General features: G+C 43.6%; 3 protein-coding genes across 3 annotated transcripts; 1 reads left to right on the top strand and 2 right to left on the bottom strand.

Moving 5' to 3' along the window:
• Positions 1-111: 111 nt before the first annotated feature.
• Positions 112-3,427, bottom strand: LOC106866841. Its single transcript, XM_014902914.2, has 4 exons — positions 2,550-3,427; positions 1,482-1,704; positions 1,245-1,342; positions 112-479 (listed from the first exon to the last, which is right to left on the bottom strand). The coding sequence occupies exons 1-3, from the start codon at positions 3,140-3,142 to the stop codon at positions 1,262-1,264; spliced, it is 897 nt and encodes a 298-aa protein (XP_014758400.1). The 5' UTR covers positions 3,143-3,427; the 3' UTR covers positions 112-479; positions 1,245-1,261.
• A 6,198-nt stretch (positions 3,428-9,625) lies between these two features.
• On the top strand, positions 9,626-15,069 carry LOC100843000 (calcium-transporting ATPase 10, plasma membrane-type). Its single transcript, XM_003578172.4, has 7 exons — positions 9,626-10,104; positions 11,082-11,136; positions 11,206-13,157; positions 13,229-13,387; positions 13,625-13,796; positions 13,888-14,186; positions 14,514-15,069. The coding sequence occupies exons 1-7, from the start codon at positions 9,931-9,933 to the stop codon at positions 14,760-14,762; spliced, it is 3,060 nt and encodes a 1,019-aa protein (XP_003578220.1). The 5' UTR covers positions 9,626-9,930; the 3' UTR covers positions 14,763-15,069.
• A 5,509-nt stretch (positions 15,070-20,578) lies between these two features.
• On the bottom strand, positions 20,579-22,928 carry LOC100821457 (cyclin-D5-2). The gene is made up of 5 exons (XM_003579174.4): positions 22,420-22,928; positions 22,211-22,297; positions 21,809-22,112; positions 21,571-21,707; positions 20,579-21,433 (listed from the first exon to the last, which is right to left on the bottom strand). Exons 1-5 carry the CDS (start codon positions 22,729-22,731, stop codon positions 21,218-21,220), a joined length of 1,056 nt encoding a protein of 351 aa, XP_003579222.1. The 5' UTR covers positions 22,732-22,928; the 3' UTR covers positions 20,579-21,217.
• Between the last annotated feature and the right edge of the window lie 1,532 nt (positions 22,929-24,460).

Below are 24,460 nucleotides of genomic sequence, written 5' to 3'. Positions count from 1 at the left end.
GGTTCCAACAAGCAAAAATAAAAGGAACTGCCAGGATAACGCCCAGCAGAACCAAACTCCACACCTCGAATCAAAATTACAGCAGCTTAACAAAGTACCAAGCCTTTTAGAAACAACAGCAAACGGCATAAGCAGTCTCGATCTAACTGGCTAACAGTCTTTGCAACGTCCCCCAAAATGACCGGATTCCACTGTCAAAAGATAACGGAGCAAACAAAGAGGTTCACGCCCAGACACATAGTTCAGCACACACTTGCTGCCCCTGGCAAGCAAGAAAGCACTCAAGACCTACAAGACTAAAACAGCGGAAGTAATAGTTACAGACGACACTCAGGTCGCCGAAAGAGCAAAATGCACAGGAACTGCCAGCAAAACAGAACCAGACAAAAACTTTCTGCTGGGACAACCTCCTCCTTCAACTGCAAAGAGAACTTGCTTCAGGTGTCTTTCTTGCCCTCCTCCCCGTCGCCTTGGATGCACTTCAAAGCCATGAAAATTTCAGGAAAGAACAAAACTTCAGATATGTTGGACATGCCCGTTTAATGCTAACCATCCTATGTGCAATTCTGCATACACTAGCAGCTATGAAGAAAATGTTCTTAACAACCAAATGCCAAGCCTAGTAGAAAAGAAATAAAGCAATTGGAAAAAGGACAAATAACCTAAGCTTCTGTTATATGCTGTACCAAGGAGACTGATTTTCGAGAGTGCAGCAAGAATACTCTCAATTAAATAATTTGCTCATGTGTATAAATGCACGTAGTTCAGATTGTACACTAAACATTGCTTGCCTGTGCAAAATAGCAGGACCAAATTACATGGCAATGAACTAACAGAAATCCTTCATCAATTCCCTCCCTAGTCCCAAACTAGATCAGGTCGCCTACCCACCAAAGCATGCACAGCTAACCTCACAGCACAAAAGGAAAAAAAATAACATAGGGGGAACTGAACAACAAGTCAAGAACTACTACCACGGAATCCCAAGATGGGCAAGTTCACTGCCATCGCCAAGTGGTACTCTCAGATTTCCATCCGGAGTTCTTCTCCAATATCGGAACGGAAGAGATAAACCATAAAAGAGGGAAAACCAATCTGAGCTGCTGTACACTTCTATCAGAACAGAACAGGAGAACAGCATAAAAAGTGTACACTGCTAGCTAACTCAGCTGATGAAGCACAACACGACATCATCATGCGTAGGTTAATGCAAACGCGACTACATAATGAAGCAGAATTTGTACCTGGCTAATCTGTTTGTCTAAACCCTGCCTAAGCATCTTGAGTATGTGGAAGCCAACTCAGCTACCGCGATTGTCATGCTTTCCTGTTGATGATAAGTCTGAAAACAAGAGTTAATTAGCACAATATAAATTGTACACTGAAGTTAGGTATTGGCAAAGTCTGTTACTCCTTGCACTAAAACAACGACAAGAATTTAGGATCGAAGGGAGTACATACTAAAGTACTAAACTGCTCACCCTTTTGATATTAAAGGCCTTGTAAAGCCACTCACATATTGATTTAACTAGGACTCCGAACTTGTTACCTCCAATCTGCGATATCCAGATCCCCATTACCTGCCTATTCTCAGTGAATAAGGGAGCACCGGAAGAACCCTCGGCACCCTCCATTACAAACTGGAATAGGCTAAGGTCAGGATACAGTGTAGGATCTATCTCTCGTCCTAGCCTCAGAGGGGCACTGCGATATCAAAATATAATCATCAAACTCTACCACAACAAGGAATATTATCGTTACAATTAGGGTTAAATAGTTCTATGCCATCACAACTTTAGGAAAAGAAATATGGCACCATAAACATATGCCATTTTCATCAAAAACATGTTGGCATACAGTGTATATATCATTTTCTAAAAAAAATACGGTGTATATATCATGAAGAAATTCATTAGGCACTTGTTGCAAATTTCATGGAGAAATTAAATGGTCTTATAGGGAAGCGAATCCAGCCGCCATTGATTATCTAGATATTCATCACCAACGGTTGTGGAATAGATAATCTTTTGGAGAGGGCAGTAAGGTTGATTATTCGACAAACTAACACATCTTAGAGCTTGAACAAACAAATAAAAGATTTCAAGGGGCTCAATGTCTGCAACCTGTTGATGGGATTAGGGAGCTCATCATTGAAAAGCTCAACGTTATAGAAGGTAGATAAGTGAAAAATTACAGGGTAGAGAAGAGTTCTTCCACATATCATTAAGCAGCTCGATGCTCTTAGCAAAACCATTGGTTCGAAACAAGATTGTGAATTTTGAATGTATACAAGTGTGGAGAAAGCATTGGTGAACGAAATTATGGAAAAAAACCCTACACGAACCATTGGTCGGAACAAGATTGTGAATTTTGAATCCCCATTAATTTGACAAAGTGTGGAGAAAGCATTGGTGAATGAAACTATGCGGGACAACCGAGTACTCGAATGCCGTAAAGATCGAAAACAAGTGCAGAAATGAAATGAATGCAGCATCAAGATCGAAAGAAGAGTAAAAAAAAAACGCAACATTTGACATGTGGAGTTATACCAGATTTCGCCGGATACGGAGGTGCCGAACAGCGACTCGGGCTGCTCGGTAGGGAAGCAGTAGATGCTGCAGAGACGGGTGTTCCTTTCAGTGTTGGAGAAGCCCATGGCTGGACAATCATGCTGGACGAACTTGACCGGGCGATACAATCTGTCCTCCCCCTTGTCCATGAAGATCATGGTGAGAGACAGATCGTAGGCCCAGTCGATGGCGGCAAGGTGGCCGGCCTTGGTAACCCCATCCACAAAATCCACCTTGTAGCGAGTCCCCTCGACGAGCTGCTGCGGGTCTCCAGGCCCGGCGGCATTGGGCGCGCGGTAAGGGGTAAATGCGTGCGCGAAGAAGAGCACGAGAGCAAAGTCGTGGCAAGAGTATGTCACCGATCCCGTAGCGTAGGCCCAAGCGGTTACCTTCTCCGGCGGCGGCTTCGTCGTCTTGTCGTCTCCTTGGCCTTGAGCTTGAGCACTGCTCTCCCCATCCTCTCGCCCCGTGACGGGCTTGAGCTCTCTGTACACTCTCAGGCAAACCACGGACTCCAAATGCTCTTCCAGGAGCTTGCGGATGGCACGACGTGCTTCTTCGTCTCCGCCCATTGTTTGCAAACAAGCAGCAGATTCTACAACTGGAGGCTTGTCTATTTTCTAGTCAATCTGGTCACAAAGAACGGAGGCTTCTCCCGCAGCCGCAGCCGCAGGCTCATGCCGTACTCCATCAGTGGCATGCGAGAACAAAGCTGGCAAATGAGCCTCAAGAGGCATGGCGGAGAGCCAAAAAGGAGGTATGCGGGTGCGGCAGCCATTCACCAACACGGCAACAACAACTGATGGAGTACGGCATGAGGGCAATTCGGGTCGCAGAAAGAGAGACAAGGCAAAAAGAGAGACGCCGTTTGGCAATGCGGCAAGGCAAAGTTTGGACTCTAGTTGCAGAAAGAGGCGTACAGTACACCATGACCATAGGGTCTGACCCAACACTGTTAGAGCGAGAGATCACTGTTGGAGGATAGAGGAAGCTTCGTGTGACCTTCCTCTCCTCTGGGTCTGGGACTGGGGCAGTGAGAGAGACCGCCTCAACTTTACACCTCTTCCTCTACCCCTCGCCGCCAGCTAGTCAAATGGGTGCCATCGGCCAGACCCACAAGAATCACAGGCCCAGCAAGGAACCTGCAGCCCAACAAGGCAACAACACGATTCACGTTAACTATTTCGTTTTTTCCTTCCTCAATTAAACGCCTAACTGTCTGATTTATCTCTAACGGTGACTACTTTTACCTAATTTTCAGCCAGAAATCAAGGTAGGGCGCCCTACCGGGGAGCTCCGCCCATGTCTGTAACAAGTACAGAACATTTACCGATCAGCATCACAAGTACAGAACTTTTATCGTGCTTTCAGCTGTGTTTAATTAGCACTTCTGGAACCTGAACAGCGAACATGAACTTCTTGCGCATCTCTGAACTTGTCCACCCCAGGTTGGAGAAAGTTCTAGCTTAGATTAGCTTCAGTAGATAGCGATGACATCGTATTTTTCGGTATTCGTACCTAATGCAGCACCTCCTCCATGTTCAAAAACTGCACCATATCATAGGTGAAGTATTTGCATACACCAATATTTGTGTTCTCATCCCTAGCTGTTTGTATAAATTATGCTTGTAACTTTTGTAAATTTCTAATTGTTTCATATTGATCGCTGCAAGTAATTTTGTATTCCTTTTTATTTATGTAACTATCCTATGTATTTGTATCAACGAAGTTACTAGCAAATGCAAGTCGTATCTAAAGTTGACATTTGGAATTCTTCCCTCTCCAATGTACTATTTTATCTGACCATCTTACATATACTTATCCTCGCAGGCTTGGCGATACTTTTGGTGCTTAACCGCATCACCTCCCAATGGACATTCGTGCACCGGCATTATATTCGAGTTCCTCAAAAAGCTTACATAAATGGTCACCGATGTAAGTATAGAAATCTGATTAAAAAATTGATGTCCGTGAATGGTGACACAACGGAAGCTCCTTCATTTTCAGAAAAGTGGACAACCACTTCTAAACATTTATATTTGAAAAATGCCCACTAAGAATAGTTCATTGACAGGGATAATTAATAATATAGAGTATATATACGTTACAAAATGATGTTCATTTGCAGGGTCTCTTGATTCATTTGCAGGGTCTCCAGGGCCCGAGTAGCGCTGCTGCGCAGCTCAAAGTTCCAACATGGCAAGTGATTTTCTTGCTCGTCTTGAATATGTCTCAATGTTTGACTTAGTGCTCATGCTTACGAGCGAAGGAGAAGCAGGTGAGCTTGTTTGTATGGTTCCAGATTACTTGCGCAATTGGGCTAGAAATGCACTAGATGTAGATTACTAACTTTAGGTGCCTATAGCCTTTAGGTGTGTCTATAACTTGCTGTAACTCTGACCAGTCAAGGAAACATTTTTCAGTAGCCAAAGCAATCCCATATCAGAATGTGCCGTCTTCACTGTATAATTGTATGTATATGTTTGCTTATTAAAGCTGTAGACATCCTGTAGGAACAATGAGCTGCTCTTTGACTCATAATCTGATTGTTTTGGAGATTATGACGATGCATATGATCACTCCTCAGAAAGTTGCTGCAAGGCATATGCATGCCCTTTTTCATGTTGTATCATTCAGCTTTTGGTTTGTCATTGCTCGCTACTGATAGCTGTCTGTACAAATCATGCAATCTGAGTGTGAATGTCTAGTTTTATAAGTTCAGAAATAAGTGACGTGGATTTGTATAAGAATCTATACAAATCTATGTCACTTATTTTGGGACGGAGGAAGTATTTAATTTCTTGTCAATCATCTTATTCTGAAAACATTGCACTTTATTGCAGTTTCCATGTATGAACTCAGTAAGTCACCTTTGCATGGTATTACATATAATTTTGTGTGTAAATGCAGCAGTTATCTCATCCTGGTATAAAGTAGCTTTACCAGCACGTCTGTGTGTTTTCTCACATTATCCATTTAGAATTATTTTAATGAGCTACGAGAACCTACTCTGAATTGTACAGGAAACAGTTCTCATTTTACTTCATTTCGTCAGGTTATTTGTCACCCTTCCTTTTTATACAAGATGCGAAACCGTTCCACTCCAGTGCTGTTTCTGCTGCAGCAATACATTCAGTAACTGTGCCATTTAGACTAGAAAACACTGGCCCGGCTTCGAACTTTGCACATTCATCTGGTAATATTGATATTGGTGAAGCACATAATATCGGGTCAAGGTAGAACATGGTTACTGCTCTTGATGTGGCAATGCCGGCCCCTTCTTTGACAGGTACACAACATACACCCTGTTTGATCTGACTTGAGTGAAAAAAAAATTGATCTTTCTTGCTAACTGAATACTCTTATTTCCAGATGGAAATGGTATGTGGAACATACAGAGCCTGCACTCACTGACCCCTGAAATCAGTGATGAAGAGGAACATACAGAGCCTGCACTCATTGGTGATTCATGGAGTCCTGCATGGAGGTTTGCCTATCTTGGCCTAGGGATCCATTTAATTCTTATTGTCTGTCATGCTATTATTCCATCATGCGTGTACAATGGGTTGTCGGTGCAGCCGGTGAGATGTGCTGATGTATGTATGTACGTATGTACCTGCTGCTGAAACTGAAGATGAGATCTGAGGCAGTGTGTCATCATGCCACATGCAAATGTTGTGAAATTCTGGCCATACGGTTTCTTCAGGTCTGGATCGAGATCAGGTCGGATTCATATTATTCCTTTCCTCTTTCTGTGTCTGGAAATTGTGCCGTTCCTGTGTTTTGTGTCAGTGCGGTTTTCTGCATCGCACTTGCAGGGTCTTGGCCGAGAAGGGAAGCTGATGTTGTTGCAAATGGATGGAGAGAGAGACTCGACATGATTTCTTTTATTTGTTCCCTTGCCCTCTGCTTTTTTCTGGAACTTTGTTTCATTTCAAATATGTATGAGAAAGGTTTTTGTCAACGTTTATGCAAAAGATTGTTATGAGACGCCGTATGGTATCAAAGGCGGTAACACTGAAAATCACTTCAGTTTAGTGTCTTTTGTACTTCACCCAAGTCTTGTTTCCACAAGTTTGGTGTCTTTATATTTCCGCCAACACTAGTTAGCACTAAAATTCTTCTCATATGTATTCCTTCCGATCCAGGAAAAGTGTCGCCAACTTACTATACTCCTTCCGTTCAATAAAAGATGTCTCAAGTTTGTCAAAATTTGAATGTATTTATACATGACATAGTATATAGATGCATTCAGATTTAGTCAAAATTGAGACATCCTTTGTCGGACGAAGAAATACAAAATTTGTATAGCTTAGTACAAAATAGGCGACACATTTTATGAATCGAAGGGAGTGAGTATTTACGGTCCATGTTATGTTATGGTATCGAGTCGGTCCAATTGTCCAAAGCACTTTTTCTTGGTGCTCGAAACGCGTCATCTTTTTTTTGTCTCTACCGATGCTCTTCTCTATCCCTTTCCATTTCACCAAATCTCGTTTTCCACGAGATTATAATAATACTGCTAGCTTGATCATCGGCGATTCATAATTAAGAAAACATGGCACTTGGCAATTTGGCATCAATGATTGGTTGGCGATCGAGGATCACATGGCCGGCATGTGCAAACAACGCGTGAGGACACTCTGACTTCCTGAGACCGGAAGGACTTTGAGAAAAAAGAATACCTGCTCACTCCCTCCAATCCTCCCATCTATATTACTTGTCGAAATATATCTGGACGCTTTTTAAACATGAATACATTCATATTTAGATAAATTTGAGACAATTAATATGAATCGGAAGGAATACTAAAAAAGATGGACCTGAACAACATGCATTAGTTAGTTGGTTCATCTCTAGACAGTAGAGACACGGAGAAGATGATTATTTCTTCTTCTTTTTTGGAGCCCTAATATCTGAAATGTAGAGATAACATTATTCTTGTTTAACGATTGCATGCACGTGTGATTGCACATCACGATCACTCACGTCGACATGTCTCCAAATCACCCTCCAAGATTCTAAATAAACGGTTTTGCTATTGATAAGTCGCATGTTTTTTCGTTAGAAATCAATCGACATGTTTGCCATCGGATCTTAATTCAAAGATAGCGAGTAAGAGATGAAAGGATTGGAATGATGCTTAGATTTTAATTCAACGGTTTAAAAATATCAACTGGTATTTAAGACTCATTTCTTTAAAAAAACAAGTGACTTAGAAATAGGCACACCCTAAAAAGTTCAGTAGCATACAATTTTTGTAACGGTTTTGCTATTTCTTAGGCGACTGAGAAATAACTATTTCTTAGTCGATGATAACAACCTTTTGATTCAATCATTAAGATTCGTGTAAGATTAATGTAGGTCCGATGAATAAATTTTTTTAATTGGATGACTACGATTGTTGACCGAAAAATAACTATTTCTTAGGCAACTGAAAAATAGACACTTCTAACTTTTTATTGAAAAGAAAACAACAATGGCACACACGCATGTGTTTGTAAACTGAAAAAGGGGCGTTGTTCTTTCATGGAACAAACGGTCCAGATTGGAATCACGAATTAGAGTGACTTTTTTTTTTCATTTCGTCGGAGCCCGCATTGTCCACGAGGTGTGAAGTGTGCGCTGTTTAAACAGTTCCTCGTCCTGTCATTTGTTCTAGAACAAAAGAATCTCTTGTCTTTGCAGGAAAAAAAAGAATCTCTTGTCTTTTTCTTATGCCTTTTTTTATGATTTGCGAAACGTTGTGTTACTAGTGAATTCGCTCTTTTGGTTCCTTTAACTTTGCAATAAAATAGTTGGTGTTCATCGTGTTTTGAACTTTTGATGCAGATGTCGAGACATCCCCTTTGAAAAGAAACTACTTGCTTTTTTTTTATGTCTTTTCTTTTTTCATACACTACTTATTCGCGCCATCATCCAATCGGAACTCTAGAAACCATCCTCGGCTAGGGCTATTTGATTCAAATAGTACCTTTATAAGGTACAAATCTTTTTGATGGGTTTTGGAATAAATAAAACATGAGGTCTGGCCTCAAAGAAAGTGTTTTTGGGAGTTCCAATGTATCTCTATTTCTCTCTGCACTATTTCTCCAAGTAAATGGCACATAATTCTAGAATTCGTGTTTTTTTTATTGTGCAACACCCTTCTCAAGTAGAATTAATAACAATGTAACATTTTTATCCTGCTTTATTTTTTATTGAGCGCTATGAGATCATGGCTAAGCAGAGAATACTTAACAACCTAACATTCATTAATTTCGCTACTTAATCCATTTTTTCTGTTTCTTAGTGTCTATACTTTTGGGGTTAAAACCTTTTCAGCTTTGACCGAGTTTTTCGAGAAAAATACCTCTACATCTATCACCAAACAAATGAAATATGGAACTATGTCTATAATAGTCCTTACGATACTAGCTTGATATTGTGTTTGTTTTTCTATAAATTTAAATGAAATTGATAAACTTTAACTTATGACAAACTTAAATATATATACACTTTAGAAAGAGGAATACTACTCAAGTATCGGTGGAGCGTATCTATTTCAGATTCTCTAATCTTACTTCTTACATTTCTTCATAAAGCTCATATAGATTTTCTCTTTTGTACCAAGACAATTCTTATTTCTAGTGTCTGTCCGCCTGTCCACCGTGGGCTTAAGAGTAAATTGATTTGGTCAGTTGTTGGACGAGTGTGGGAGTTCAAGAAAAATTGAGTTATATAAAAATAAATAAATAAAATCTACTCTCTTTGATCCATATTACTTTCAAATGTGCCAAATATGGATGTATTTATGATTTAAGAATGTCTAGATACATGTAATATTTCGACCGGAGTTAATATATAAGTTGTGTTAAGGAAACGGAGCGAGCATCTCCCCCTTTAATTTCTCCGGGAAATCGTTGATGGGTTTGCAGCGTATTAAATTCCCGATCTTTTGCTTTAAAGATGCGAGGACATGACTCCCATTCCACGTGCCGCCCGTCGCCTTGTGCGCCAGAAAGAAAATGTGCACTTGTCGGAACAAGACCAGACTCCACAGCGCCACTGACGAGAGTGAGGCTCGCTGGCTCGGGCTCTCCTCGAGGAGCAGAGTAGCAAGGACCCAACGACTCCGCGTCCGCGAACGAACAACAAACCAACAGCCGCGCTCCTCTGATTGGTCGCCCACGCTCGCTCTGACGGCACACCACAGCAGCATCCCCTCCTATCCCGCTGCTGCCTCTTCTTCTTCTTCTACTTCCCCAACGCGTCCGTCAATCCTGACCTGACGGGATTTGTTGACTCGACCGACGAATCCGTCCGTCCATCCACCGGAGCAGTGCAGCAGCGGCGGCGGCGGAGGGGCGGGAGAAAGGGGATGGAGAGCTACCTGGAGAACTTCGGGGACGTCAAGGCCAAGAACTCGTCGGACGAGGCGCTGCGGCGGTGGCGCAAGCTCTGCAGCGTCGTCAAGAACCCCAAGCGCCGCTTCCGCTTCACCGCCAACCTCGCCAAGCGCGGCGAGGCGCAGGCCATCAAGCACGCCAACCACGTACGCGCCTCTTCCTCCTCCTTCTTGCTTCCGCTAGCTTCCGCTGTTCCCTTCCGCGCGCGCCGGGATCTGAGGCGGCCGTGGGGATCTGGGAGCTGGGCTGCCGCCCCGCGGCCGGAGCTCCTAATGTTTCCACGCCGGCCGAGATCGCCGCTGCGCTAGATTCGGCTCTGGATGCTGGCCGGGAGGATCAGGAGGCCTGCCGCTCTGGATTCGGCTCCGGAGCTAGGGGTTGACGCGACTGCGATCATGCATGACCGGCTGATTTGCTGTGCCCGACTGGAGTGGAGTGGAGTCTGGTGATTGTGAGAGCGGGGGGTTGCTTTCTCCTCAAGTTGAATCGCCAAATTTGTGGCGTTTGATTTGTTGGAGGATTTGGGGGCGTTGAAGTTAGGGTTTGTGGGGTCGATGGGTGAGGCTCATAGTGCAAATTTTTTTTTGGTCTGCTTGCCTAGTTTGATGTTGCTTCAGCATACCATTTTAAGCAAACCCATTTTTCGAAAACCCGTTTAGTGTTACTAACCTCAGTTTAAGCAAACCCATTTTTCAACACCGCTAGTTAGTAGTTAGTTAATACAGTAAATTGGTTTAGCATAGGCCACTTTTGGATACTGGGAGTGGCAATATCTGAAATCCTATTTCAGAATAGCACTACAGTAGTAGCACCAACCTCGGTCTTGGAAACCCATTTTTGACATCATGACTTAGTTAGCAATAATATTGGTTTAGCAAAGACAGTTTTTGCATACTAGGAGTGGCTATTTTAGAATACTCACAATACCACTCCATCTTACTTGGTTTGCCGAAGACCTTGTCCTGCTGCGCAGCCATCGTAGCTTCACAAATCCAGCGTTAAGAGGTTGAATTTGGAAAACTTTGGTTGCTAGTGTTTCTGCCCTCATACTGCATATTAGCTCCTTTTCTGCGCTTATTTTTTTATGAGATTACTGAAATTCATTCTTATTGACGTGTGACAGGAGAAGCTGCGGGTTGCAGTGCTGGTATCGAAAGCTGCACTGCAGTTTATACATGGTAACAACTGACTAAATGGCTTCCTCTGTAGTTCTGAACTAACTATACTACTGATAAACATTTACGCAGGCCTCAAACTTCGAAGTGAGTATGTTGTCCCTGAAGAAGTCAAGGCTGCAGGGTTTCAGATCTGCGCTGACGAACTGGGTTCCATTGTCGAGGGCCATGACAGTAAAAAGTTGATCACCCATGGTGGAGTTGCTGGAATAGCTGGCAAGCTTGCGACATGCCCGGAGGATGGGATAAGTACAGATGAGGACAGCATTAAGCGCAGGCATGACATATATGGAATAAACAAATTCACAGAGAGCGAGGTTCGCAGTTTCTGGGTGTTTGTGTGGGAAGCGCTTCAAGATACAACTCTTATCATTCTTGCTATCTGTGCCTTTGTCTCGTTAGTTGTTGGAATTACGATGGAAGGATGGCCAAAAGGTGCTCATGATGGTCTAGGAATTGTTGCAAGTATACTCTTGGTTGTGTTTGTTACCGCGACAAGTGACTATCGGCAGTCGCTGCAATTCAAGGACCTGGACAAGGAGAAAAGAAAAATTCAAGTGCAAGTTACAAGGAAAGGTTTCAGGCAAAAAATATCGATATATGATCTTCTCCCTGGAGATGTGGTTAATCTAGCAATTGGAGATCAGGTTCCTGCTGACGGGCTCTTCATTTCTGGGTTTTCTCTGTTGATTAATGAGTCCAGCCTAACTGGCGAGAGTGAACCTGTTTTTGTAAATGAAGATAACCCTTTTCTTTTATCGGGTACCAAAGTCCAAGATGGTTCCTGCAAGATGCTTGTTACAACAGTTGGTATGCGAACTCAGTGGGGAAAGCTAATGGCCACTCTCAGTGAAGGTGGCGACGATGAAACCCCATTGCAGGTCAAACTTAATGGAGTGGCAACTATCATTGGTCAGATTGGACTATTTTTCGCTGTCATAACTTTCATCGTCCTGTCTCAAGGGTTAATCAGCCAAAAGTATCACGATGGGCTGCTTTTAAGCTGGTCAGGGGATGATGCGCTGGCAATGCTGGAGCATTTTGCTATTGCAGTTACCATTGTTGTTGTTGCTGTACCTGAGGGATTGCCCTTAGCAGTGACACTGAGTCTTGCATTTGCAATGAAGAAAATGATGAATGACAAGGCACTGGTTCGCAACTTAGCTGCATGTGAAACGATGGGATCAGCTACTACGATCTGCAGTGACAAGACAGGAACACTAACAACCAATCATATGACTGTTGTAAAGGCCTGCATTTGTGGAAATATCATAGAGGTTAACAATCCTCCGAATGCGTCTAAGTTGTGTTCAGAACTTCCAGAAAATGTTGTCAAAACTCTCCTGGAGTCTATTTTTAACAATACAGGTGGTGAGGTTGTAATTAACCAAAATGGGGAATACCAGATCCTGGGTACCCCAACAGAGACTGCTATATTGGAGTTTGCGATGACACTAGGTGGAGATTTTAAGGGAAAGCGTGCTGAAAATAAGATTGTGAAAGTGGAGCCTTTTAATTCAACAAAAAAGAGGATGTGTGTCCTTCTTGAGCTTGCTGGAGGAGGATACCGTGCACATTGTAAAGGTGCTTCAGAAATAGTATTGGCTGCGTGTGACAAGTTCATAGATGTGACAGGTGCTGTTGCTCCTCTTGACAAAGAAACTGCCGACAAACTCAATGGTATTATCGACAGTTTTGCTAGTGAAGCACTTAGGACATTGTGCCTTGCTTACAGGGAAATGGAAGATGGCTTTTCCATTGGAGAGCACTTACCACTGCAAGGGTACACATGCATTGCTATCGTAGGTATTAAGGATCCTGTTCGCCCAGGTGTGAGAGAGTCTGTTGCAACTTGCCGGTCTGCTGGGGTTATGGTGAGAATGGTCACAGGTGACAACATAAATACAGCAAAGGCGATTGCCCGTGAATGTGGTATACTCACTGAAGATGGTCTGGCTATTGAGGGGCCGGAGTTCAGAGAGAAAAGTCTTGAGGAACTCCTTGAGCTGATTCCAAAAATCCAGGTTTGATGCATGCATAATATGTTATTGACTTCCAAAAGTGTTTGCCATCTATCTAATTCTGTGTATTAAAGGTAATGGCCCGATCATCACCACTGGACAAGCATACACTCGTAAAGCATTTACGCACAACATTCAATGAAGTTGTTGCTGTGACTGGTGATGGCACAAATGATGCTCCTGCTCTGCATGAAGCTGACATTGGACTTGCAATGGGCATTGCTGGGACTGAGGTAAGAATGCTTGGTTGTTCAACAGATCACACTAATATTAGCTACCCCCTCCGATCCATAAAAAGTGCCGGCCATTTACAAGACTTTTTATGGATCGGATGGAGTAGATTAAATATCATACCGTATCATTTTATGCAATTTATTCAGCATCGTCAGACATGAATCTTACTATTTTGATATTATATCCTGCCATTCTTATTCTTGGTATTTAACTAGACCTAATACAAGCTTATTCAGGTGGCGAAAGAGAGTGCCGATGTCATCATTCTGGACGACAACTTCTCTACAATTGTAACTGTTGCAAGATGGGGACGCTCTGTTTACGTCAATATTCAAAAGTTTGTGCAGTTTCAGCTGACTGTTAATGTTGTCGCTTTACTAGTGAACTTCTCCTCAGCTTGTTTTACAGGTATACCTCCTGGCTTTGATGATTCTTTTAACTTGCATACCATAACCCCCCCCCCCTCTCCCTATCTGATTATTTATGTTTGCAATGACAGGAAATGCACCACTGACAGCTGTTCAACTTCTCTGGGTCAACATGATTATGGACACACTTGGCGCCCTTGCATTAGCCACTGAACCACCTAATGATGACTTGATGAAGAGAGAACCAGTTGGGAGGACAGGGAAATTCATCACGAATGTAATGTGGAGGAACATTTTTGGGCAGTCTTTCTACCAATTTGTTGTTATGTGGTATCTCCAGACGCAAGGGAAATCCTTTTTTGGGCTTGGAGGCTCTGATGCTGATATTGTGCTGAACACAATTATTTTCAACTCATTCGTCTTCTGCCAGGTATGCCTACTGCTGCAAGTTCTATCTTTTCCACTAGGAGATAACCTGATAGTGATAGAACAGAAGGCAAGAGCGTGAGACATTGTTTTCTAATGCAATCTGTGAAAACCCTGTGCCCAAACTTTAAAGTGTATAATGCAATAGCCTGATACGCTGATATAGTTCATTAAAAAAACAGAGGTGATAGAGGGTTAATATGAATTTGGTGGAAGCACGGTCCGTAGTCTGACATGTAGACCTGTTATGTCAAAGTTCTGAAATAAGATTGCACATTCCTTTTTGGTGTCAAACTTAAATCTGTCACTGGTTTGTCATATGCAATCTCAGGTGTTCAATGAGATAAGCTCGAGGGAGATGGAGAAGGTCAATGTGCTCAAGGGCATGCTGAACAACTACGTCTTCATGGCCGTCCTCACCAGCACGGTTGTCTTCCAGTTCATCATGGTCCAGTTCCTCGGCGAGTTCGCCAACACGACGCCTCTCACCAGGCTCCAGTGGCTTGCCAGCGTGCTCCTGGGCCTTGCCGGGATGCCCATCGCCGCTGCCGTGAAGCTGATCCCGGTTGGATCCTCATGAGGTAGATCTGCATGGACTGGTCATTCCATGTCGTGCAGTGCTGAACCCTCCATGCAGCTAGCGTCTTTGGGAATACATGGAGAGCAGGCCTGAGAAGAGCTGCACCAGACAAATTTTGTAGCCTGTGAATGTGGCAGATTTGCATCATACTACTGTACTGAACATTTGGCTCTGGTGCTGGGAAGAAATTTCAGATTTGCAGCAGAATTGTAAAATTGATGTCTGCATTTGGATTCAGACCAGAAACAAATGTGCATATTCTGTGGATCGATCAACAGAAACCTGACCATTTCAACCTTTTCTTATTTATCCGTGTCACCAAAAAGATGACCGTCGTTTTGGAAAGCCAGAATTATTTTTGTTTGAAAGCAATAACATGACAAGATACAGTGCCTCTTTGATTCACAAGATCTCGAAAACATAGCAATAGAAAAAACCAAGGATTGTGATGCCCTCCTAAATCTTACAGTACTGATTTAGCACAAAATTTTGTTTGATATTACTGAATAACCAGAGGAACCTTCACAAGAGGTTAGAGTCAGTAGAAGTTTTTCTTTGAAATGTAGGCAAGAGAATCCTCAGGAAATTTCAACAGGATTCCACGGTTCCACCCAACAAATCAAACAACACAAGTAGAAAAAAAATCCTAAAAATTATATTCCTGCAAATTCCCTGTGAAAGTCCTTTGAATCAAAGATGCCCATACTCAGTTAGTATTTACAAAAGAACCTCCCCATTAATTACTTGCAATTAGGGGATTATTTTCTTTTTTGCACATTCTAATAATCTTCTACGCTTCTTCTTCGTTCTTTAGGAAATTCATTTTCCATGAATCCTCTTAGGAAACCAAGTATTCTTCTAGGAACAATCACGATTCACCAGGTCCACAATTAGACTATTTGAATATGAGTAATAGAGTAGTGCTAGTACTTGACATGAAAATCCTAATTCGCCCAGCCACCTATATCCACACATATTAGCCCATAAACTGACGGGGATGATCCTACAAGGCCTACACGGAGCTGGGCTCTAACAAGTTTTTTTTTACACCAACCAGAAATGTTTTACATGCATGAAATCAATCATAGATGTTTTCATCAGCTCAAAAAACAGGGAAGAGGGAGAAGAAGTTTTCAAGGATTTGGTAATTGGTAGTACTACTGGTAAAAAAAAATCAAGGAAGTGTTTCACACAATTAAGACTTACACAGGAATGGTCGTGCGATATCACTGTACTATTTGCAAATTTTCTTTCACAAGATAAAACCCCTGGGAATCTTAAATATGGTCGAAAAAATATATCATCGACCATATGTCCTGTTTCTAGACCAACCTTCAAATCTTAAGTCAAATTTTAAACAATTTTTTAAACTAGCCAGTCCTTGATGGTCTAGAAACGGGACATAAACGACATTTTGCTCGCATGCCCCTAGCTAAGGGAGCATATATTCTACTTCCTCTGATTCTAAATTCTCGATTCAAATTTTCTCGACTCAAATTTATCTAAATATGGATGTATCTATTCTTGACAACAATTTAGGATCGGAGGGAGTAGAATAAATACAGATGCCCCAATTAACTAACCGAGAGATAACTAAGCTGGATAATGCATCGGGACTGGCGCGTGGCATGAGAACCAAGGTAATAAACGTAGGCAGAAGAAGGCCCCGGCCAGTGAGTTGATGCTGCCGAGAACAAGCATGGAGTTGTGATCTGATGGAGTAGGGCTAGCTGCAACTGCGACTGCAATTGCACGCTGTCGCCGATCTCGAGGTTGACCAGCCAGCCAGCCAGCAATGCAATGCAAGGACCTCTCCCAACTGATGATGCCAAAAACAAGTTCGAACAGACACCACCAAAAATGGTCCAAACGGCAAACTGCACTGCAGTGCAGACACGTGCCTACGTGTAACCAATGTACATTACTACTGTGCACCTACCTAGTTGTATTATTATACTCTCCAGCTATATTTTTGAAGGAAAAAGTTGGATTGTTTGGGATGTAAATCAGATGTGTAGATTATATTATTTAACCTTGAGAAGTACCTTCATAGTATCAAAATTTTGTTGAACTTTATAGATAAACATATATGGGAATTAGGAAAATGATTTTATAGATTGCTCATAATTTATTTACTTGGTTTTATAGATATTGATAATTTTTTTATCAATGTCAAACTTTAAGACTTTTGGGTTAGGTCAAAAATTGTATATATGCCTTGTAATATGGAAAGGGAGTATTTTCCTGATAAATAGTGATGGCATTTTCATTTAACCAATCTAAATTAATATTTATATATTTCTTAACAAAGAAACAATAATCTGTAGGAGAAAACTATGCTTCTTCCCTAATTATGTGTCTCTTCCTCACTAACTCCTACCTCCATGGGATTTTTTTTCCTGACATAAGCCTTAGGATTGGAGTTGTGCTAAAATCCCACGGGACACTACCCTAAAAACAAAAAATCCCATGTTTGTGTTATTCCAATGTTCTCTAGGGTAGTGTTCCGTAGGATTTTAACACACGTGGCGGCTGGGGTGGGTGGGGGCGCACTCGGGCGACAAGGTGTTCTGGAACTAACTAGGGTTAATTTGCAATCTCCAGGGGTTGTCCATGAGTGACAACATGGGAGCCCTTCTTTTTTTCCAAAAAGAAGGAACATCAAAGCCTCTGCATCAATTCATACACAAAACCAATTTTATTGCAACATCATCGTTCAAACAGGTACAAATCACGGGAGTCCTTAACAAACATTAGAAGTAATGAACCAAGATAAGAAAATTCCACTACCAACTACACACATCTACCATCAAGCTACAGATGAGATCTGGAAAAGAAAAACATCCCTATCTCTGCACACTAGCTACAAGACTACCCCCAACCCCAAGCTATACAAAGGAGACAGTTCGTCACATTTCACCAGTATCCAGTACTGGCTAAGCCAGTGCCAGCATAAAAAACCAAAACAAGCAATAGAAAACAAAACCACATATGGTTCTTTGACCAGATCAGGAGATGTGTGTGTGTGGCTGCTACTGTGTGCTGTATGATGCATGGGTAGATATCTTTGTGTTTGCTTCTTTGTCTTTGTGCCCCTCCTGCTCTTGCCTGCCTGTGAACCCAGCTAGGGCCACACCCCTGCCATTGATGCAAGCAAGGCCATCTTTGTTTCAGGCTTTCAGTTGAGACTCCCAGCTGTACACACATCCTCCTAACTGCCATTTCTCATCACTCAAGCTTTTCCTTTTTCCATATATGATGACACATGTATATTTATGCTCCCCATGGTAAGTTTAACAATGTCCCATTAGTAATTGAACTGTTTTCCTTGAAACCCTGGTGTTACACGTAATACGATTGAAGATGTGGAGAAAACCTTGACGCCCTGTTTCCGACAGTCGAATTTGGAGCATCATATCAATTCCAAAACAGTTATATGCTAAATTCCTTGAGAATAACCCCAACTTTTTAGTGATGATTATACAATACATGATGTTAAAAAAATAGTGGCTCTTTGCTTGGTCAGGCAAGCAAGCAGGCAGGCAGGCAGCCGGCCAGCCAGTGAGGTGCCCACACACTTCTAGGTAGTAGTGTAGTACTCTTTTGAACCAACAGAATTCTAACCAAGCTTTGTCCCCAAGCCTGTTTTTGACTGCATTGGTGACTGAGAAGCTATGCAGGTTTGTTTAATCCCTTTCCAGGATCCTGATCTCCATTCAACCAACAATGTGAAATCTAGATTCAGAAGGGAGGCAGATAGTATATTCTCTCTGAACTTCAGATGCAGGCTACCATTGGTTGATGAACCATGTATTGTAGGTTATCTCTTGGTTGTTGGTCACCTAGACATTGTAAATGTTGATTAGTTAAAGAAAATATTGATTTGACCTGCTCCATTTCTAAGGTCATTTGGATGATAAATTAGGATTGGATTGGACAGAATGGAGATCAATGTGTGATGCTGACTCTAGGAATCAGGTCTGGAGTAGGTTCACAAATCCTAATAGTGTACAGGAATCAAGAGGAAACATTATAACTTCTAGACAACTATTATCGCAGTACCGATTAATCTAAGATCTTACAGAGGATTAGGATTGGAGTGGTCCTAACAGGACCACATATAGAATCCTAAGTGAACAAGCTAGCACAGTATCGATAATCTACCGCCTTAGCCCAAACCATGCATGAACTCTAATCACTTGTGTTGAAACATCATAGAAATGTCAATATATGCTTCTGTAAATGAAAACGTCATGTATAAAACACTTCAACATTTATACGTAATCAGAACTTAATTTCGTCTATGTGTACATCTTGGACTCTTGGGGAAATTTGAATGCTCCAAGTAAGCCGTGTTAGAAATTGATCTGAATTAAAGCCGTATCCCAGGTGACACTATATTTTTCAACAGAACAGGTAGCTAGAGTTTCATCTTCCATGCACTAATGCACTAGTCTAACTTGGAGAGTTTCCTTCAAAAAACTAGTTGAGAATAGCAACATTTGTGTCCATGCTTCAATGCAAAGAGCTCCTTTTCCCCCTTCCTATAGCAATGTTGAAGAAAGAAAACCAAGCAAATGAGGGTACATGAATGTGTGTGAGAGAGAGGGAGAAATAAATAAAGAGGTGTTGCATGCATACTTGCATTGGAGCAGGCATGCAGAGATGGATGGTGGTGCCTCAGAAAGTCACTCCATTGCCCATGGGGGCATATGCAGGATGCAGGGGCAGGAGGGAAAGATGCAAAAGCTCTTTTTACCAGCTGTAAGGCAGCTGTGTGCAATGTAAGACCTGCATTAGTTAGTGGATGAGGCCAGAAGACCAACTTTAGGGTTTAGGGGTGGGTTAAGCCAAGGGGAGAGAAAAAAGGTCAGTGCACATATGTATGTAAAAGATGCCATCATTATTGTATCCATGAAAGCAGTAAATATATTTGGCATGTGTTTGTTCATCTTTTTCTGCAGGAGAGTATCTTGAGTCTTGACAGTACATTTGTGACCTTCTAGTAGTGCCTTCATTGAAGGATATATGGAATTAGCTGTTAGTTATATTTTTAGTGAGTGAATCTGTTGACTGAGATCACAAATATTAAATATGACATTTTGCGTTAATCATCTCATACTAATATCTTGGTCTATCAAGGAATGATAGGTATTCTACTCATCTAAATACACATGATGGAAAGCAATAGCTATACTATTTGCTGGTGAAAAAAATATATTCACATGCCTCAACTTCTAGATATAGCTCCTTAAGAACTTGTAACATGAACTTTACATTATTATCTAATACGGAACATTTTTTTGCATCTTCAACTGAACTTCCCTTTGCGGCGTGCTCCGCTATGTGTTAGAAATGTGAAGCTGCTCAGGTAGGTAGTTAATCTTTAGGCAATTATTGATGCAAAGTACTACTAATCTCATGTATCTTGTGCACTAACACCATTCATGCACAACACTTGTCGCTCATCCAACAGCACACAGTGATGAACTGCTTTCCTTAAGCATGCACAATAATTACAAAAAGTATGCAGTGTACTTATCAATCATGGTTGACAAGAGGTTTCTTTACAGGCCACCTCTTTTTTTATCACTACATTACTACTGTAAATGCGCCCTAAGACAATGCAAATGATAACTAATATGGGGTTGCAATGTAGAACCAAGTAAGTTCTGGTTAATTAAGCTGGTTGCAATGTAACAGGAAATTTGCCTTGGATTCTCATGCCTGCCAAAAGGGACAGCAAAAGGAGGAGAAGAAAACATTGGCACAGGACTGAATGAGTGGCACTGAAAAACCTGCAGCTGCAGCTGAACTGGTCAAGAAATCCACAGGGCACACCATATATACATACATACATACATACATACAAGAGTTGCAATCTGATTCCATTTCTCAAGAACAGAAGCAGATGTTACAACAACCATTCCACAGGGAGATGGTCACAAACCAATGTAACCCATGAATGCAAGTGCAGTGCATCTGAGTGGAACACCACTCCTCACTGATCACACATCCACTTGCAGAGAACTTCCTTTTTTCTTGGCTCTATAAACAATGGCCAAAACACCCCCACAACCTTTCAGTGCTACTACTTGTTTTGCAAATGCAAAGACGGCATCCACATCCCACAATGGCATACCAAAATAGTGCAGCTTTTGGGTGAATTTCACTGGAAATGTGCTCCATTTGGGCACTGGAATTGGGGCTCCACTGAAGCTCCCCTCTCCTTAGGAAAGCTAAAGCCCCTTCCATTGTTCATCTCTTACCCCTCTCACAAACCAATCCAAACCAATCCAACAGCATTGCCAATGCCAACCATGACAATGGCTGAAAGAACCTAAACAAATTTGGAAAAAATGAAGTTGAAGGAGAAAAAATAAAAGGAGATCCAACCCAAGCTCCCCCCTAGACATCTGACTAAAAATTGCGGTGTCCCCGGTGGTGCTAGCTTCTCAACGGATTCCCGGCAGCTCCAACCTGATCCGCTTATTAGTCTCTGACACTGCCGCCGAGAAGGCAGCGGTGTCAGCAACATCATCCACAACAGAATCATATGTACTAGTGGCAGCTTCATTGGAATCCTCTGAACATGGCAATGATCTCTTGCCATTGCTCATCCTGTTCTTCAAGCCCCCAACCATCATGCTGTAGCAGGCATGCACATGCTCCTGAACAATGAAACGAACCATATTCATAAACCAAAGTTGATCACATCTAATGCTCTGCTCAGATCATCCATCTTATTGATCAGTATTGATCAATAAGAAGCATGTGACTGACTAACAAATCTGTGCAAGCTAGAAACCTTCTCAATGATACATGATGGAGATAGATAGCCCATCTCGGCCTCCAGTGCTTCTTGGGTCAGCAGAGCTCCACAAGATGCAGCCAAGATTGCAGCTGCAGCCACAGTGGATGGCCTGTAATCCAGCACACTGCTGGCTGCATGAGCACACACAGCACAAATCAATCAGACAAAACGCAATAAAGATCAGCAAATGCAAGTCATTGACTCATTTATCAAAACAAGATGTCCTCTGAACCTTGGGCCGTGGCAAAGATGAACCCGATGGACTTGATGGCGACGCGGGCGGGGTCATGGCCGCCGCCGCCGTGCCGGTCGAGCCTGGAGGAGAAGCAGGGGAGGTAATCGAAGGGCGTGACGGCGGCCATGCGCCATCCGAGCGTGGACAGCACGAGCAGCTCCATCCGCCGGACGGAGCCGGAGCAGAACTCGTAGCCGCCGTCTAGCTCCGAGAGCGCCGGCGCCCGGTACTCCTCCATCTTCGCCGCCACGGACACGCACGCCATCGACAGCAGCCTCGCCGCCCACGGCATCGCCGCCCTCTGCACCACCAACCAATCCACATCACTTCATCCTCCCATCCAGTCCCCAAGAAGAAACAGCAGAAATGCTAAAATTTCAGTAATTTGTGGTCAATTACATCGACGCGTCGGCGGAGGCAGAAGCGGTCGAAGTAGGCGATGGCGAGGTAGGCCGTGCGGTGGGCGAAGCCGAAGCACCCGCGCGTCTGCAAAATGCAACCAAAGCACAGTTCAATCTAATGGCTTCATAGATCGATCCATTCATCCCCCGTCTCCTCGCGTCAAGAAACTTAATTGATTGATTAAATCGATCATCGGTGCTGCTCACTTGGAGGATCCACTTGACGGAGGCGAGGCGCGCCTCCAGGAACCAGTCCTCGGAGGCGGCGGACGAGCATTCGGCGTCGGCGTCGCCGGAGTCGGAGAAGAAGCCGGAGGTCTCCTTGGAGACCAGCTGCTCCACGTACTCGTCGTCATCCCCGGCGGCGGCGGCGGCGGCGGCGGAGTAGAGCAAGAAGAGGTCGCCGTCGTCCACCACGCCGTCCCCGAGGTCGGCGCCGTCCTCCTGGCACGTGAGCGAGAAGCCCCCGCACGGCGAGCACTCCTCCTCCTGCTCCGCTCCTAGCTCCATCGCCGCCATGTCGCCGATTCAACCAAAGGAGCCTGATAGACGCGTTAATCAAGCTTGAGCAAGAACCATTAGACAGCGAGACGCGGTGAGCCCTGCTGCTGCTACTACGGACTACGGTGGTCTGCGGCGGCGGCGGCGGCGGCCGGAGCGGGAGGAGGGCAGAGTGGGAGTGGGAGTGAGGAGACCAAGGGGCTCCTCCCCTGTATTTAACCGGCTCTCGATTCACAAAATTCCCATCTTTTCTTACTGTTCCTTTTGCTTCCTTTTTTTACTGCTAGCAGCCATTTGCACTCCGGATGTACTGTGAATTACAGTTCCGGTAAATTCTGGATACACCAGTACGTTTGAGTGAATCTGAAGTGTATCCGTGTGTATTTATGCACCTGTCAAACGAATTTATGTACGGGCTTTTTCATTTACGCAGTGATGATGATAGACTCTAATTAAGCAGTAATAATTCTCATCTTAGTACTGTGGTCACGTAGCTACTTAGCTTAGGCAAAGGACGTCCTTTCCTTAGGGGGATACGGAACATAGGACGAAACGAACAGTACTACTCCAGTTTCGAATTCTTATTTTTTTTTTGACTTTCTTTATAAACGAGCTCTTCTCTGGTACCCTGAGATTAATGTGAACAGTTCATTTTTTTTCAATCTAAAGGTCCAGATTTGTTGTTACTCCCTGATACTCCAACTTAGATACATGGAGTATTTGGATGGAGTATCAAGAAACAAGGGCAAAATTGTAATCAAAACCGCTGAAAATATACACTCAAAAGGTAAAAAAGAAAAGAAAAGAAATGCACGGACAGAGCTCTCAACGTCGGCCGCTGTGATGACGGTGCCGCGAGTCACGCAGAAAGCAGCAGCGGCCACGGCTAGGACGGCGCCGGCCGGCGTGGAGGGCGGCGGCGGGGTTGGCAGAGGGCTGCGGGGGCCACTGCGAGGCGGCGGCGGACTCCAGCGGAGGCGCGTGAGGACGGCGGAGTCGCCGGAGCAGGGCGGCAGCGGCCGCTGCGATGAGGACGCCGGCGGTGCAGGACGGCGGACGCGCAGGAAGAGAAAGCCGGCGGTTGCTGCGATGAGGACCTCGACGGTGTTGGAGCACGGCGGAGGCGCCAGAGAAGGGCCGCGCCGGATGCTGCGATGAGGAGGTAGGCGGCGTGCTGGAGCAGACGTTTGCCCCGTGCGGCGGGATGGAAAAAGTAGAATTTTGCTATTTTGTTTTTCAATTGAAATGTGAAAAGTCGATTATACCCTTCCCTAATACTCCATTTAGTCTGCGGGAGTATTAGGCACCGTAGAAACCACCTTATAAATAGATAATGTTAGTATACATTGAACCTGTACCTGTGTCGAGCACAATTTTTCCCGTACAAACCACCGTAGACGGGTACCCGGGGTCAAAATACCCGCTTGACGTGCTCTTCCCCGTGGCGGTAGTCGTCCTCCGGATACGTCGACATGATCGCCGTCGCCCGTGAAGTGTTGTTCCCCGTCCTTATCAGCGCGGTGGCCGTCCTATGCGTCCACAGTGCTCGTCCGTGCGCGTATTCAAGGAATTCTCGGACCGTGGTTGGGTTGCCGGAGGCCAGATGGTAGGAGGAAGGCGGCAGGGATCGCAGGGTGGTGGATGCTGGGCGGGGAGCAGTGGAGCGGCTTGAGCTCACGTCGACATTTTCTTTCACCGGCCTTTCAACATTTTTGAGTTTCGAAAGCAATCTTTTTCAAACCATGTT

Source organism: Brachypodium distachyon, chromosome 4 (genome assembly GCF_000005505.3).
Source record: "Brachypodium distachyon strain Bd21 chromosome 4, Brachypodium_distachyon_v3.0, whole genome shotgun sequence".
Classification (NCBI taxonomy): Eukaryota; Viridiplantae; Streptophyta; class Magnoliopsida; order Poales; family Poaceae; genus Brachypodium; species Brachypodium distachyon.
Note: the sequence above shows the minus strand (reverse complement) of the source record. Positions and strands in the feature narration are given on the sequence as shown.

Excerpts from the sequence above, each read along its gene's own strand:
- LOC106866841 (XM_014902914.2), bottom strand. The coding sequence starts at position 3,142 with ATGGGCGGAGACGAAGAAGCACGTCGTGCCATCCGCAAGCTCCTGGAA. Across the intron at positions 1,705-2,549 it reads TCCGTATCCGGCGAAATCTG|TGCCCCTCTGAGGCTAGGAC; the intron begins GTATAACTCCAC and ends TTGATATCGCAG. Across the intron at positions 1,343-1,481 it reads AGGCCTTTAATATCAAAAGG|ACTTATCATCAACAGGAAAG; the intron begins GTGAGCAGTTTA and ends TCTTGTTTTCAG.
- LOC100843000 (XM_003578172.4), top strand. The coding sequence starts at position 9,931 with ATGGAGAGCTACCTGGAGAACTTCGGGGACGTCAAGGCCAAGAACTCG. Across the intron at positions 13,797-13,887 it reads CTCCTCAGCTTGTTTTACAG|GAAATGCACCACTGACAGCT; the intron begins GTATACCTCCTG and ends TTGCAATGACAG. Across the intron at positions 14,187-14,513 it reads ACTCATTCGTCTTCTGCCAG|GTGTTCAATGAGATAAGCTC; the intron begins GTATGCCTACTG and ends ATGCAATCTCAG.
- LOC100821457 (XM_003579174.4), bottom strand. The coding sequence starts at position 22,731 with ATGGCGGCGATGGAGCTAGGAGCGGAGCAGGAGGAGGAGTGCTCGCCG. Across the intron at positions 22,113-22,210 it reads GCCTCCGCCGACGCGTCGAT|AGGGCGGCGATGCCGTGGGC; the intron begins GTAATTGACCAC and ends TTGGTGGTGCAG. Across the intron at positions 21,708-21,808 it reads CATCTTTGCCACGGCCCAAG|CCAGCAGTGTGCTGGATTAC; the intron begins GTTCAGAGGACA and ends GTGCTCATGCAG.